Consider the following 18348-nt stretch of genomic DNA (forward strand, 5'->3'; position numbering starts at 1 on the left):
TCCGGCACACAGTTTTAATCTGCCAGTAAGTTTCATATCAGCGCACACTCTGATGTAGAGTGAAAATCTCATTCTAGAAACAACCCCCAGGCTGTGGCTAAGCCATGTCTCCGCAATATCTTTTCTTTCAGGAATGCTAGTTCTGTAAGGATTGCAGGAGAGCTCCTGTAAAGTTTGGAAGGTAGGAGACGAGGTACTGGCGAATTAAAGCTGTGAGGATGGGGCATGAGTCGTGCCTGGGTAGCTCAGTCGGTAGAGCACTTGCCTGCAAAAGGCAAAGGTCCCGAGTTCGAGTCTCGGGCCGGCACACAGTTTTAATCTACCAGGAAGTTTCACATCAGCACACACTGTACATACTTCAGCCATTATTGTGGTTTACTGCCAGCAAAGTAGAAGTAGCAGAAATAAGAACAGCAAGAGACTTAACTTCAAAGTTGGTGATCACGAAGTAGATGAAGTTAAGAAATTCTCCTACCTGGGGAACAAAATAACCCTTGGTGGATGAAGCAAGTAGGTCATCAAAAGCACATTAGCACAGGCAAAACATGGATGATGTACATTTGAAGCACAGCATTGTATGGTAGTGAGACATGGATGGTGAGAAAACAAGAACAGAAGAGAATCAAAGCATTTGAGATGTGTTGCCACAGAAGAATGTTGAAAATCAGGTGGACTGATAAGGTAAGGAATAAGAGGTTATCTACAGAATCAATGAGGAAAGGAACATAAGGACAACAGTGACAAGATGAAGGGACAGGATGACAGGACATCTGTTAAGTATCAAAGGATAACTTCAATGGTACTAGAGGGAGCTGTGGATGCTAAAAACTGTAGAGAAAGACAAAAATTGGGATACATCCATCAAATGAATAAGGATGCAGGATACAAGTGCTATTCCAAGATGAAAAGGTTGGCTGGCACAGAAATGGAATTCATGGTAGGCTGCATCAAATCTGTCAAACTGCTGATGAGAGGCTGTCACCAAAATCATTCTTTGAGGAAACACTTAAACCAAATACAGCACCATGAATAATATCCATGTTCTCTCATGCAAATCAGACCACCAGATCCAAATATAAAGTGTTCAGTTCATGTGATTAGTTATACAGGGTGTCTAGCAAAGGAGATCCAGATTTCAAAATTAAGTATCTCAAAAACTAAGAGCAATAAACAATTGCAACAAAAGATATGTTTACTGTGGAAATGGTAAGAATTCTGTACAGTAGTTATACAGAAGTTTTGAAGTAATTCAAAAAGCTGCTAACAGATGGTGCTGATACTTTGCAGCCGACACAGTGAAAGTGCATAATTAAACTTGTCCTCAAGAAAGTGGAACATCTGTTTGGGATGATCAGGTCTGGCCCCATCTCGAATGAACCACTTTGTGCCTGATTGATCCTCCAACGCTAGCTGTGTGGTGACAGACTATTCCAACATTGCAACATAGTGTTCACTAGTGATCATTTCTCACAAGAAAAAGGGCCAGTAATGCCTCTGCTGTGTACTACAGCCTGAACAGTAACTTTAGGAGAATACAGTGGTTTCCCTTCACACAGATGGGGATTTTCAAAACCCCAAAATCACCAGTTCTGTTTATTCATATCTCCATTCAGGTGTAAGTGTGTTTCATCTGTGAATCAGATGCAGACATCATCAGATCATTCATTATCAATCATTGTGAGAATCTGGTTCACAAAGTCATCTCTCTGTTGCACAGACCACATTGGTATGGCCTGGTGGCTTTTGATTTTGAATAGGAACATGTGCAGGCTGTCTCAGTATTTTTTGTGTGCTGGAACACTTTAAACCCCTCTCCGCTGCAATTCTTTGAATGGATTTCCTTGGAGTTTGCTGAATAATTCTAGAAACCATAGTGACATTTTCAAGAGCAACTAAAGTTTACCTGCAGCCAATATTCCCCACTAAATCATCAGCCATGCTGCCTGTCCAGTGGAATTTGATGAAGATCTGGTGAATGGTTTCAGTTCAGATCCTTTTGGACATTAAATCACGACTGAAAACAGCATCTAGTTACTGTAGGGCTGTGTTCTAACCTGTGGTGTTCAGTACCAGAAAAACATGTTGTTCGATGGAATACATGATTTCAACCTCTTCCTTCAGTATGCTGCCCTCCTTTCATGTTTCAGCTGTGGAAGTGATACTCCAAGCTATAGCATATTACTTATAGGCAATACATATGGTGATTACAGAGCCATCTGTTAGCAGATTTTTCAACTATTTTGAAACTTCTGTATAAAATTCTTACTGCTTTCGCAATACATCCATTTGTTGCCCTCTTCTATCAATCTCAGTTTTCGATATATTTAATTTTGAAACCAGGGACATCCTGTATGTTCTCAGTTCTCTCTATTCCATTGAAACATATCAGGAGTTCAAGTAATGCAGAGCTTCTTGTTAACTAACTGGCGAAAATAATTTACACTTCCATTCCCTTTCATTCCAAAGATTCCAACTTTGTAATTTGCTACTGTTACAACATTTAATCTTCAGAGAAATCCTTTACTTCAAAAAGCCCTGATATGCTGAAAGATTGATTTGTTTCCAATACTTGTTTTCATGATTATTTGTGTTAATTTTATTATTGTATAAAACTAATGATTTAAGCCCAAACCAATGAAACTTAGTAACATCACCTCCATAATATTTCACCATTCACACATGCCCATTTGCCTGCCACATCTCCTAATGTGACACACCATTCTGTAAAACCTTCTTCCACTGCTCTACAGATCAACAAGTTCATTGTGTGTTCCACCCTAGGCAATGTCACATATTTCTTTTTGTGATCTGTTATTTCCATGCAACAGTACAGTCATACGATCAGAGTTCTATCCATTCTTGAACAAAATTCTGTCACTACACACTTGTGATGGAACAGAAATCCTCTGCAGTAATTGACAAAAATGTCTTATGGTTGATTTCCATAAGATAGTGAGTTTGGCAGACCCAGTGTGTTAATTATTACACCTGCTAGAGTGATGGATATGTTTAATGTTTCTATGTCTTTCCATTACAACAATGTCACCAGAACAAATTTAGCTGTTGTGAAATCACAGGTATGGACCACTACAGTTATGCTATTTCTAGCTCTTCATCATCCCCATTGACTCAATTTTGTAAAGGTGATCTACACTCAAAACTAACGGAGAGTCACCTAAGATTTTTCAACAAACTGAGATATGTCACAGAACATTTCCAAACAGCACAAGCTATCTTTAAGTACAAAATTCAACCAAAGTCCAGTCAGCTACTAACACTGACCAAAGAGTAAACAACTGTAAATCGAGTCCAAGCAAGAACCAAACATTAGACTGACTGGCATCCACTTCCACTACATCAATACTATGACAGAATTACAACTGACTCACACCAGCCCTGGGCGGACTTAAATACTGGATACTTGTAGGCGTGGTCTTGTCAGAGAGGAAAAGTGCCATCTGGGTGATGACACAATGGCGATTATAAAATAACAGCAATGAAACATTGTGTTATCCACAGCAAAATATTCTCTTTTATTATTTCATACTATGGTGCCAGAAATGTACATATATTTGTAGGTAATGGCTGCCAGCAAAATAGCTAGTCACTATTTCACAACATCTGTATATAAATGCTGTAATCTGTCTTAACTAAATGCAAACAAACCAGTTTGAAATGTCTGTATGTATCACTTTTCAAATCATTAAATAATGTTTACATTTAGGGACACTTGTTGACCATTACCTAGAACAGGGTTGCCCAACAATTAAGCTAATGTGAGCCACACTGGAAGAAGACAAGTATTTTAGGGACTCACAAACTATACTTAACACTAACAATGGCCCCTGAGAGCAGAAAAAAATATGTCAGTCAAAGGTATATAGTTAACACATTGAAGTAATTTAGAATTTATTAATTTATGATTTTTTATTCATTTTATATATGAAATTTCATTAATAATTTTATATACATAAGTAATTACAAATCTGGGGAACTAATGTATCAATCTTAAATTCGGGTGAAGTGGTTGTAGTCTCAAGATGTTTATCTGAGATTTTGGTTCTGCTTTTATTCTTTGTGTGCTTTACTCTTGAAAATAACTGTTCACAAATTTACATGCTTCCAATTAAAGACGACATAACACACAACTTTGCAACAAGGGATTTTTGTCTCTGGAAGGAATAATTTGTGAAAGTCCAACAGTAATACATGATCAGATTTTTCTTTCAGTTGGAGATCAGACTGCAGTCCTATGCATTACATCCAAAAATCTTCTGACAAAATATCTTTGTTATAGTGGAAGTGGAAGTATCAGGAAAGATACAATATCACTGGTGATGGTACACCTTCACTGCCCCTTAATGAAAGTGAATTATTGGTACAAATTTTGCCAAGAAATACACATTCACTAGGGATAACACACCATCACTAGTGAAGGTATACCTCCACTGCCAAGAGGTAAAGAAAGTGAACCAAGATTGCAGTAGCAAAACAGTCATATTTTGAAAGTTGTGTTTTATGAACTGCAATTTAGAAATATAGTCATATAAAATTCATGGTGCTGCAGAAACAAAACACAGTCATATTCAAAAGTTGCATTTTATGAGATGTAATTTGAAAATGTAGTCATATTATATAAAATTCATTTATTGCAGCAAGGATGTGCACCATGGCATTTAGAATTGCACAACATTGTTCTTTTTGCAAAAGCATCTCAGAGTCTGATTTTTGTGCTGGCAGTTTCATTTGAAGAATCCATGGCTTCTTCCCATTGGCCGAAGTGATGCAGTTGTTGTTAGGGTGACAATTTTCTCTGCTGGAACTTCCTCCTCAGGGATTATTCTAAGAGGGCAAGCACTGAAATGGGACCTGAAACAAAATGTTGTTGCAGTCGTCCCTTCCCAAAATGTTTAAAATCAATCAGTTTATTACCCTGAGTAAATATGGTTAATTCCAACACCTGTTGTTCCAATTCAGTAGAAGCCATCAGCTCTTGTGTTGAGGACGACACCCAAGATTGACTTTGCGTCACCTCTTCCTCAACTGAAATTGGGAACTGGGACTCTCACCGTAAATCCCTTTTCCACTGGTGGCAAACAACGGTATGGGCACTGCAGCATTCTTTGTGCTTGTACACCTCTGCTCTGTGTTTTTTAATAGCACATGTTGATGCTTCTAAATCAGTCAGGCAGTATTCATTATTGTCTGGAACACATTCTTTCTTCCTGTTCTCAACCTCTTTTCCTGTTGGTATATTATCATCTTGCACTGGAGATTTGCTGTGATCATTATCCTGCAATGTTTCAGTCCATTTCTCACTACTAGCACTCATTTGATTAATTATATTTTCCAGGTTGTCCTCAGGGTGAATGTTCGCAAAAACCTGATGGAAGCAAACCATGTTTTGGAGGGCATATGGGGCTTTTTAATTAAAAAATGTAGTGTTGTTCTCCAATAACTGCACAAACCTTATCGCATGGCTCCCCTCCACAGTGATGTACTCCTGCATCCATATAGCTAGCATAATTTCCATGTCTTGATTTGCTAGCTCTGTGTTATCTTGTCTCTGGTTGTGTCTTGGTTTACAGTGCACAATCCTAAAAATAGTTCAGTGAAGCCGCTCATTATTTTGTTAAGAAACTCTCAACCATTGTCTGACTGCAACACTGAGGGAGCACCTGACAACATAAAAATGTCAGTAATGTTATTGCATACTATCTCAGCTGTTTTGGGCTTCAATGGCCTGAAAACAATAACAAATTTAGTGAGATGGTCCTGATAAACTAATACAAATTTATAGTCTACATCTGGTTATTATTGTAAATCTATTAGATCAACTTGACATCTGGAACTTAACTCTTTGAACAGCATGGACTTCACTACTGTTCCTTTCTTCTGACCTTTTTGTTTTTTTGTTAACAGGCCTCACATAAGCTAAGATAAATCTGAACACACTGTATGTTGTATTGTGGTATTTTGACTTTAAGCATTTTATCATTGATCGTGTCCACTATGACCAGTCTTTACATGAGCATCAAGCAGAATATCATGCATTTCTTCGAAACACAGTACTTAACCTTGAATTCTTCAGTAACAGGTTGTATTAACTTTGTCATTCTGTTCATCTTGAACACTTCCTATCTCTTTAAAAAGTTGTAGTCATTGCTGTCCCTCTTTCGTCCATGTTTTAGTGGTTTAACCTTTCTGATAAGTGACTTGAACTTTTCTGCTACTATACACATGCACTAGTGGACATGTTCTTTTCAATTTACAGTAAGCTTTCACTGATCATTTTAGTGATGGTACACATGCATTATGGGTGCTCACTTACATCTTGGGCCACATTGATACTTGCTTTGAGCTGCATATGGCCCATAGGTCAGACACCTCTGCCCTAAAGCATACTCTGCTTCCTCCTTTTTTCCCTGCTATGAGCCATCTTTCTCTCTGTAGTTTTATTTCCACTCTGTCATCATCTCATCTCGGTATAGACAACTACAAACTCTGCCAGTTCTCCCTTCCCAGACTTTTAAGATGCTAATATCTTATCATCAGTTTCCCTATTGTCCTACCTTCTTGTGTTCCCTTGACCTGATGCTACAGGTTACTTTTTTAATTAATCCCTGATTAGTGTTGTTTTTTACACATATTTTCACTCTTCCCACCAGAAGAAAAAACTTCTGGAACGAGAAATCAGTGTTTTTTTGTAATTATCTGTCTCTTGCTCTCTATCTCTCTCTTCTTTCTTTCTCTCTCCCGCCACTTAGTTAGCAAAAACTGATTCTACCTACATTGAATTTGGTTCCATTTTTATGTTTGCTTTCATTATAAATAAGCTATAGAGCAGGGGTGTCCAACCCGTGGCCCATGCGCAGCATGCGTCTCAAAGCAAATATCAGTGTGGCCAAAAGTAAGCATTAATGCAGCCCAAGAAGTGAACATCCATCACACAATTGGTAAAAAGAATTTCAGTTTGACTCCCATTACACATTTTTTTTACCCTAAAACACTCATCTTCTTCCAGAGTGGCCCAGGTAATCAAAAACGTTGGGCACTACTGCTATAGGGTGAAGGAAGTTCAGTGAAAAAGTGCTTTCCTCATACACACAATTGATTATTTAGCCAGTTTGATAGTGATGTATACACTACTTTTATAAAGTATGTTGATTATGCTTGGTGTTATTTATTGTTGCAGAGTTATGTTCAGGCCTTACAGCGCCGTGTCCTTGGTGACACCAGTTGTGGCACTTTACGTTCTGACAGCACAAGGCTCACCGTTCTGCCACCTGCATCATCAGCAGGGCAACCACTCACTGAATCAGAGGGTGAAGGAGACACAGATGACCTACGTTGACTTTCTGATTATGTGACAGTCCAGATCTTGCATCTGAAATTTGTGTTCTTTCTTTTAGAATATTAGGGCAGGAAGAAATTTCCAACTGCTAATTACCTGTAGATTTCTGTTCAAGTGAATATATTTTCACATATCAATCACCTTAAAGCATTTATGTGTTGCTATTTTCAAAATTTTTATTGTATTTTGATCAAAATTTGTAAAAAGTTTGCTCATCAGTTGAAAAAAGTATAGTTATCTGAAAATGATAGCGTCATTGTAGCACTTGAAGCTAGTGTTTCTATGTGCCCTACTTACAACAATACCCCACAAATTGTAAGAGATCAAACTGTAGATACTGAGAGAGAGAAAAGTGGAACCTATTCTGTCCATTTTACTTAAATGTGATCATTTGTCTGGCTACTTCAAACAAATGTACTGAACAATTGCTCATGTTTTGCGGAATAGTCCATTTACATCCAGTCCAGTCACTTACTTACGTATGAATATGCAATCAATGCTGAAATATTTCTATAAAATGTGTTTTAAGAGACATTTGAGATCACATTTAATTAATGTAAGGAATTTTGTTGTTTGTATACTATGCCCTATGAAATTTTTTTGACACAATAAACAGAAAACAATATTTCCAACTTACAAGTTTTATGTGCAAAGTTGTTAAAAGAGGCTGTGCAGTCACAGACAAACAACAAAAGTATAATAATATGTCATCAAGTAACAACTGTAGCAGCTATATGTGCAAGACAAGAAATACCAGAATGTATACCTGTCCAAGCAACACTTTTAAAAAGGTACGGATGATAACCTTGGATAAAACATCCCGACAGCCAAATTAAAAAGATACAATGACTCTCCATATATGCTTCTATGCAGGCAAAACCTATGTAGAAGTAACACAGAGTATGATTGTTGAGGTTTTTGTGGTCATTTGTTGACACAATAGCCTATTTGCTTTTATTTCAGGATTTTTGGGTAACATTTGTTTTATGATTTTCCTGAACTTTTGCCAGTAGGAGTTGCTGGTGTTGCCAAAGGTTCACTCTCCACTAATAGCAAAGGACTGGAGTTGAGACAACACCCAGAGATTATGTGTACCTTTGCGCCAACATCTGAGGGAATTTCCCTGATTGTTACCACTGGGGTTCTCCCTTTGCCACCTGCTACAGCTGTCTACTGCAGCATGGGAATACATGAACTGTTTACTTTGAATCTTTCTTCTTTTTTCAACAAAAAATAAAAGCAAGCTTCAATATAAAAAATTCCAGATTCCAGTGAATGATCACTGCACATAGTAATGGGAGAAAAACAGTGGTAATGACCAGGAAAAAGTCCTCATACGTTCGTGTGACAGGTACATATAATCCACAACTGCAGACTCAACCCTAGTCCACCACCAGCAGTGGAGTGTGAACCTTAAACACCAACAGTCACTCCTATGATGAATCCTCTGGAAAATCACTAAACAGACATCAGTCAAAGATCTCAAGACAGAAGTCCACAGGCAATATGTTACAGCATCTGATTTTTGAAAGGGAATATCTAGTTCTGCTAAGTTCCCCAAATTTTATGAAACAACTGTCTCTGATGAAAGAGCCACTCTCTTTTGTTGGAACTAATTCTTCTTCTATAAATTGAGCATTGTTAAGATTATCCACAGCTCCCACAATAAACACCTGTTTAATGACTGTATAAATCATTATTACCTACTATCTTTCTTTTCTAACACTGGTAACAGCTAATTCCTTCTTTTTATGTCACTGGAATATTCAGATTTTGTGTGTAGAATGATTCCAACTCAATTTAGCTACTTCTTGGAGGAAGCTACAGTTTAATAATTACAAGTTGCAAACAGTTACAAAAGAGCAGAATAATACAGTAAATTTCACTTTTCTTCATTCTACAACGTATGTTTTGTTGTGAGAGAATAATGTGCAGGCATTCACTATTGCCATTGATTCTTTCGTAAAACAACTGTCTCCAATTTCACAGCCAAAGGAATTAATGGATATTACAATCACATTAAACTAAGTTCAAACATGACTTTTGGAAAACCAATACAGCACAATATTGTTAAATCACTCTAGATCCCTAGCTGTTTATATGTTGTCTATATGCCAGAGTCCAGCAAACTCCAGTAAGTATACCATTTATATTAAATGATGGAGTTTTGCTGTACGTCTAGACTATCATTGATCTGTCCATGTGAAATAAACTTGAAGCAGACATCCAGAGGTTGAGGCTATGTGATAGGTTTCATAGGTATTGCATCTTAATGTTTTTCCTTCTCTCTTTCACATGTGGGATCATTCATGCATGCTTGTGCACTAGTGTCCAACCAAGAGACATTTGCTTCAAATCTGATAGCAGGAAACTTTTCACAGCCAATATTTAGCTGACAAGCAGATAATGTGTCTCATGGGGTGAAGACATTCAACAGAGTTGGTGGTAATCCATCTGTGGCATAGAGGCATTAAAACCTGGAGGCCCTGTTGGTACTATTCACCTGAATTAGGCTACATTCTAGTACTGTATACTCTCCTCTGTTTCATCATCATCATCATCATCAACAGCACCATCACCACCACTAAGAACATAATCATGACAGTAAATTCAGCACTGAAAAAGCATATAAGACTCAACATCCACATCTCATGAAGAAAATATGTCATTCTGTGTAAAGAAATAAAACTTTCCACTTAGGTGGCAAACCCATTCTCTCAAGGTGTTCTAGCTGACAATATCATATGTTATTAGCTTTTGACTGTCTTACAGAGAAGGAGAAAAAAATGGGCTATATTTAACAAAACCTTCTAGTTATGGATCACAAATGAATGACAGAATGACTTCATTGGTATAGAAATGGGCCCAAATCAGTAACATGTCATTAAATGACATTAGTGGTCCTATCAAGCCCAAAAGATTTTGGGAACATCATAATTTAGTTTCCTAATAGATATATTTGAATCTCATATTTCCATTTCAAATGGACAGAACTGCATTTATTTCTCAGATCTTCCTAACAGAATAAAGATAAAAAAAATTAATGAAAAATGCCACAGTAAACACATTTATATTCTGATACCAGTGAGAGAAAGTAGGTAAGAGGGGAAAGAAAATGGTATTTCCAAGTCACTAAGGAACAACTAAAGAGAATAAAAGATTTAAAAAATTGGAAAAAATAGGTCCTTCAGGCCTTAGGTTAGAATGACTGGAATACAAATGATGATCAAGTGGCTAACACGTGGAACTGAAACAATAATAAAACTCATCAAGAATCATCAGAGAAAAATGGCAATAAAGACACGACAAGCATTAAAAAGAATAAAACAATTCCTAACTTGATACTAACAGTATGCTCAACAGCAGTAAGGGTGTCACTTTAACAATATCCACAGTGTTTATCAATCATCATCATAATATCTGCAAAACTTGCAATAAAAAATAAGTCAGAAATGTACCACACAATTGATGTAATACATAAATTTCACAATTTACTGTCTGACAAAGAAACTACTTTTTCTCAAATATTTTTCTTGCCAACATCTTTATTACTGTTAAGTTCCACAATTAACTACAGTAATTCACTGAATTCTGTCCATTGCCTTTCACATATTTACGACACTATCTGGACTAACATTCCCAGTTCACATTCCTTCTGGCAACAGCCTTTCTCCATTTGTTAGCCTTTGAGAGAGATGCCTATAATCAGGGCCAGTTTAAAGCTCAAGCAACACAAGTTACTGCTTGAGGCACCAAACTGAGACAGGCAGCAGAGGCATCACCCAACTGAAACGTTACTATACAGTGCCTATGGTGAATGTGTATGAGGGAAGAGAGGGCATCAAAAGATAAGTTGCTTGTGCTGAAAAATAAACACACACACACACACACACTTTCTGCTGGAACCCTATTTTTTAAAATTTTTGTTCTCAGCATAATGATCCACCTTAAGTTTTCCTGTACCATTGCTTCGCAAACATAACCTTTTACTTCTCTCAAAGTTCCTGTTGAGGAGTTTCTGTTTCTGGTGACACATAAAGTCATCAGGCACTGAGTGGTTAACTGTGATCCAAATTTATCTGCCCAGTAGATAACTGGCTATTTTATTTCCAAATATTGTGCGTCACCTTAATGTGTGACACAGATATTTTGTACAAAACACTTTTTATTCAGTCATATTGATGTCAACTGTTTAATGCTCTTAAGCATTACTAAGATCTTCATTATATAATGATATATGATTATCTGCAATGTTTTCCCTGAAAACAGTCAAGTCTAGAACGTGTGTCATTACTTGACACAATGAAATATTCCCATGTATCTACATCCAAGACTTATAATGTACAGTAACAAAACGCACATACATATAATGCACTTCATTTCAGAGAGTAGTTATGTAATATAACATATGTTTTTCAAATGAGTGCATTTCTTTGACAACTTCTGAAACAAATGAATGACTTCTCGTTACAAGCTTTGGAGATGATGTGATCACCACAAACCTCTTATTGATAATAAATATATATGTTTATGTTCTTTTATGACTTTTGTGCAGTGCACAGAATGTTCAGTATTTTGTGTAAATATAGCACTGCCATATAAGTAAAAGATAGGTTTTCTTGCTATCTACTGAAATACTACTAACTAGGATTAAAGTGAAACTGTTGAACAACATGTTGTTTTGTTCAGTAATTTTCATTTGCAGCAGATGTGTTCCATAATTCTTGTTATTAGCGTGAAGGAACAAAAATGCACAAATAATGTAAATTTGTAAGATTATTGATTCCCACATGAAAATGTGACTCACTGTGTGACAATATTTAATGTGAAATATACAAATTCAACTGGAAAGTAATTAGCATTTTCATAATTTTTAAAATCATATCAAAAGTGACAACAGTGGCATTCAGTAGCTACATGCAGTACTTGTCACAGAATGCTAAACACATTTCTGTTTACAAACTGATACAATATTTCAGTGCTGAGCAACTAAAAATTATGGATGTGTGTGTACTAGTATAACACGAAAATTACAAATTAAAATTGTACCATGTAAGTACACAATAACTTCTATCTTATTTCACTGGATTAAGCTACCCATTTGACATAAATATTAAAATAAATTTACTTTAGACAATATTTACAGAGTGTTTGATTCGTACAGCACACAGATCTATTACCATTGTTCCTTAGGAAATGCCAAATTTTTCATTCAATGTTACTAACTTCTAGCCAGTCACAGTAAATAAATGTCATTGAAGAAGGATGGACTGTAATTATTATCTCAATCAAATTCAGAGATATTCTGCTCATCTGGTAAAACTCTGATGATTTCTAGAAGAAAGCAATGTAGTATCGTGAAGTAAATGTAACAGCATTGAGTCCAAACCAGTGGTTCATGTTACAGCAATTAGGATATGAAGCGGACTTTTTTGTGGGGCCGTGCAAGTCACTTTATTCAGCATCAAGATAATGTAATGCATCACAATAACAGTACATTGAATGTGCATATAGAAATAAATTTTGTAATGTTAGGAATGCAACCACAGCCAAGGGTACAGAGCACAGCATGTTGTTCTCAATGGAGTGACGTCTACAGATGTTAAAGTAACTTCTGGCATGCAACAGGGGCGTGTTATGGGACCATTGCTTTTCACAATATATATAAATGAGCTAGTACATAGTGTCGGAAGTTCCATGCAGCTTTTTGCGGATGATGCTTTAGCATACAGAGAAGTTGCAGCATTAGAAAATTGTAGCGAAATGCAGGAAGATCTGCAGCAGATGGACACTTGGTGCAGGGAGTGGAAACTGACCCTTAACATAGACAAATGTAATGTATTGCGAATACATAGAAAGAAGGATCCTTTATTGTTTGATTATATGATAGCGGAACAAACACTGGTAGCAGTTACTTCTGTAAAATATCTGCGAGTATGCATGCGGAACAATTTGAAGTGGAATGATCATATAAAATTAATTGTTGGTAAGACAGGTACCAGGTTGAGATTCATTGGGAACGTCCTTAGAAAATGTAGTCCATCAACAAAGGAGGTGGCTTACAAAACACTTGTTCAACCTATACTTGAGTATTGCTCATCAGTGTGGGATCTGTACCAGGTCGGGTTGACGGAGCAGATAGAGAAGATCCAAAGAAGAGCGGCATGTTTCGTCACAGGGTTATTTGGTAAGTGTGATAGCATTACGGAGATGTTTAGCAAATTCCAGTGGCAGACTCTACAAGAGAGGCACTCTGCATCGCGGTGTAGCTTGCTGTCCAGGACTCGAGAGGGTGTGTTTCTGGATGAGGTATCGAATATATCGCTTCCCCCTACTTATACCTCCTGATGAGATAATGAATGTAAAATTAGAGAGATTCAAGCGCGCACGGAGGCTTTCCAGCAGTCATTCTTCCCGCAAACCATACACGATTGGAACCGGAAAGGGAGGTAATGACAGTGGCACGTAAAGTGCCCTCTGCCACACACCGTTGGGTGGCTTGCAGAGTATAAATGTAGATGTAGATGTAGAAGGGTGACAGGGATCTCCTATGCATATGCTAAATCACATTGGTATGAATTTTAGATAATACAAGGTATTTCAAACTGCTTAATAACTTTGGAAATTACAACAGATTTATTGACACAATTAACAGGCCTTGTTTTAGTGTTACATACATTAATTTTCTAAACTTTACATTAAACAAACTGAATTTGAATTCCATTGGTTATGTGGCACACATGCCACCTGAAGTTAATTTTTTGTCGAACACCCAGCAGCATGCCAGGAGTAACTTGTTCCATTGTGGTGTACATTCTTGCTCAGAGCTCTGCCATAGAAGCAGTGATTAGGATATGGTACAAGTACAGCATCCTTGATAAATCAATAAAACAAGTGTCAGGTCCAAAGAATGTGGGGCCAGCAGTCAGTACATCTCAACCAAACCATGTACCAGGAAACCAGCTGTCGAGGAAGTCCTGGACATCAGTGAGGTAATACACTGGTATACCATCTTGCATGAAGTGTACACTGCCTTCCTTTTCAGCCTTGTCAGTCAGCATGATTAAAAAGTTTGCCAGCAGGTTGAATCTGAAATTAACAGCAGTGAGATTTATGGGGAAAATTTAAGTGTATATTGAAAGGTTAGGCAAATAGGAAATTGAGAGGGTATGATTGTCACATTAGGCAAGAACTCAAATCCACTGAGATAGAAATTGAAGCTGTATGTGAGACTGTTTCGGCAAAACTCAGTATAAGGAATGGGTATAAAATAATAACTGGATCCTTCTATCATCCACCAGAGTCATCTCCTGATATAGCCAAAAACTTCAGAGAAAACCTCCGTTCACTTGTTCTTAAGTTCCTCATACGACGGATTTTTACGTGCGTGTGTGCGATGCACCAATTGCGATGGATTATACGTTGCTGCTGCTGCAATGCAATTTCTTTTACAATTTTTGTTCACCTACCTCTTCACAGCGGTAGATCTTGACTGTCGGAAAATTACGTGTTTTTTTTTTTTTTTTAGTTTTTTTTTTATTATTATGGAACATGGAATTTTACTAACTTCCAAAATACAACTATTTTTGATCTCAAACTTTGACATATTGTTTGTTTTCACAACAGAAGGATGTACATCAAATGTGACATTCCTCAGGTTATTCCTTTATTAGTTACTAATATTTTTAGTTTTGTAAAACGTAAGGGGCCTGCCAGCGCTACTCCATTGCTTTCACATGTGCAGCTGCAACAGATGGTCATGATGTCAGTCTGCAGGACACAACTCAACCGGCTTACGTTGCAGCCCACATACATTCTGAAGTAAAGCTTTTAATAGACAAATGGGCAATCGCGCACTAGTTGCAACGCCACACACCTCCTGAGGAACTAAAATATTTAATTTCTTAACAAATTTCTTTGTTTCTTGATATTTTTCTATTAAAGATTTACTTTAACCATTATTATTTGTCATTTCTGGTTCTGTATATATTTCATTCATTAATATCTAGGGCTAATGACCCACAATCAGTTAACTCTAGACATATATGTTAAATCATGAATATTAAAATAAAAAAGTTACAATCTTCATACTTTTTTTTAATAAGTTGCTGAAAAAGAAACAAACCTACAATACACTCTTTTTACATCACACGCACACTAACAACATAATCGCTTTGGTGAGCGTCACCTCTGAACCCTTATACTTTTCAGCACTCGTTGTCTGACTCGGTGTCCTGCTTTGGAGGTCCATATGAGTCTCGTGCTACTACAACCTTACGCCAACACACCTGAAAAATTCAGTTGGCCTCAGTTTCCATCCTTAAATGCTACATCTTAACCCAACACAATAACCCTCTCAAAATTATTTTATTCATAGTTTTCATGACTCTTACTGAATAACTCTACTTTTACAAGTCGTCATGCAAAATTTTCTTTCCAATATTTCCATTTACAAATACCTTTTTTTTCTTTTCTTTTTAGTTAAAAGTGAACTAACTTTCCTATAAGCAGTGCCAAAGTGACACATTTACTATTAATTTTTATTCATTTTTCTTTATTGCAATGAATCAAACAAGTTACTGTTACATATAAATATATACAAATGATTTCTAACAAATAGTACACAAATAAACTTCAAATTTCAGCCAGTACTTATGGCTCTCCAAATCCGGTACACCACGTAACCTTACAAAACACAAAATTATTCATATATATAAAATTTTTCTCCAGGCAATCTCCTGCAGTCCTGTACAAGAAAAACAACATCTGAAAACACATATAAACACTACACATTCCTTAAAACTACTAATCTTAAAATTGTTCTATTGACTTCTGGGGCACTTGAATGGTTCAGATTCATATATGGGTTCCTCTTGACTAAAGTCAACTTAGGGTTTCTCAAGCCAGTGTTTTGCTGCTCTGTTACAATGATCTCCAACTCAGGTTTCATAAAATTCAACATCATGTTTCTCTAGTCACATTCAGTATTTGTTACATAGTCATATCCATACTACACTCAGTCAGGTTAGTAATGATTAATAACGTCTCAATTTATTCTGGGTTATATCAGGTTCCTTCTCCCTTCTCTCATTTGTACATCCACCTATTTTTAAGCTTTGATCCTGTTTTCGTTTACTTACATTACCTCACTCTGTTTACAAACATAGCCTCTCCTTCTCTTACCAACATTGAGCAGGCAACACCTTGCCTCTCACTCCTTTGTTTATTATTATTTAGCAGGCAACACTTTTACTGCTCTGTAATTATTTCCTCACATACATTCTTATTGAAACATTTTCTCATTACCTTACACAAATATTCTTCTTACAACATACTACCATTATTTTACAGACAGCCTTGCTGCTCTGTATCATACCTTATCTTCCCTTACCAAAACAACCTCCCGAGGTTCTCAAGCCACTTATTCACATACTTAATACTATGAGTGAGCAGGCAACCCCCAAAATGATTTGCTCCATTTCTACTTTATTACTAAGCTAGGATAGAGTAGTTACCCACCTTTGTACAAATCTTTTTATTCCTTCTTTCTTGGGGTCGAATTTTTCTCCAGACCAGAAACGGTTAAGTACATCCATTTGCTTTTGCTTACCCCAGTACTCCTCAAAGAAAGGGTGTTTAAATCTCCCCCATTAAGTTTGAAGTAATAAATCTGATCTTATGCTTATCAGTCCACACTTTAGGCAAGATATCCTCAAAGTCACTCCAAAACTCACGTGGATGTACACTTTTATTGGGATCAAACTTGAGAAACCGTCGATGGGTGACATAAGCAATCTCAGTGGATTCTACTATTCTACTAGACATAATGCTACCACTATTGTTAGTAACACACTGTTCTACTTTTGTTAGCCGACAGTCATGCTCACACAATTGCTTATTCATACTTTCACGGAATTGATTAATATGAGTTTCCAAGCCAGTGACTTTATTTTTACCTGAGCCCCAAGTTTGTCACACTTATCTTTATTTTCCTTCAATTAACATTCTGAGGCAGCGTGATTTATTTCACTATAATTTTCTACCCCTTTGATATATTCACGAGCCTTGACTATTTCTGTATTTACATGCACTTTAAATTGCTGGTGGTCATCAGTAACTTGTTCGATTTGTGTAGTTAATTCACTTTTTACTTGAACAATAGTTTGCGTACATTCCTGTTTAACTTGGTTTATTTCAATTTTTACATTATTACTAAGCACTGCCATGTTGTGCTTCCAACAATCTCTTAGATCTGAAATTTTTTGAATCCAGCTTAGATTCTATCTCCTCACCCATATTATTTTGACTCTAACCCACTCAATTTTGAATCTATCTTAGAACCCATTTTTGTCATATCAGAACCTAATTTGGTCATATTAGCTTCCATCTGCTCACTTAATGAGGTACCCATTTTTATCATTTTAGCTTCCATCTCATCACTTAATGAGGTACCCATTTTCATCATATTAGAATCAATTTTCGTCATATTAGCATCTAAACCATTCAATTTGGCAATAGACTCACTAACATAACTGCCACACTATCTTTCACCCCATCATTTACTGATACAATGTCTCCATTAATATTACCTACTGCCACAGGTAGATCTGAAACACTGGGATCTGATACATTCTGTTCCACCTCCGACCCATAATTAACACTTAATGACTCTCTCAAACTACTATTGAAATTGGGTAGGGACACATCCAAGCTAAAGTTTATGGGATCATAAATCTCTTCCCCTTGTTGTTTCCCCCTATCTACCCTCAGTTCATCCTCTACATTTGTTTGCTTACACTCAGCCATTTTATTCAGTCCCCCTCCCCCCCCCCCCCCCCCACACACACAAAGTTTTAAAAAGCACACTACTTAACTTTGCGCTTCTGATGTCTCCAACACGGCTATCTGAGGCTGCGGGTCCAATCACCATGCACTGGGCCGCCGTACCAGTTTACGGGCCACTACTCCGGTCAGCGCTGCCAACTGCTTCCGCT

General features: G+C 36.9%; 1 protein-coding gene across 2 annotated transcripts in view; it reads left to right on the forward strand.

Annotated features, from left to right (window-relative positions):
- The window catches only part of LOC126354413 (transmembrane protein 198), a 331011-nt gene extending 318518 nt beyond the window's left edge, over nt 1-12493 (forward strand). For both annotated transcript variants that reach the window (XM_050004032.1, XM_050004033.1), the window contains exon 7: nt 7196-12493. In XM_050004032.1, the coding sequence (XP_049859989.1) occupies nt 7196-7354 (159 nt within the window). In that variant the 3' untranslated portion in view covers nt 7355-12493. The remainder of the gene's footprint in view (nt 1-7195) is intronic.
- Nucleotides 12494-18348: the final 5855 nt, after the last annotated feature.

Source organism: Schistocerca gregaria, chromosome 3 (genome assembly GCF_023897955.1).
Source record: "Schistocerca gregaria isolate iqSchGreg1 chromosome 3, iqSchGreg1.2, whole genome shotgun sequence".
NCBI lineage: Eukaryota > Metazoa > Arthropoda > Insecta > Orthoptera > Acrididae > Schistocerca > Schistocerca gregaria.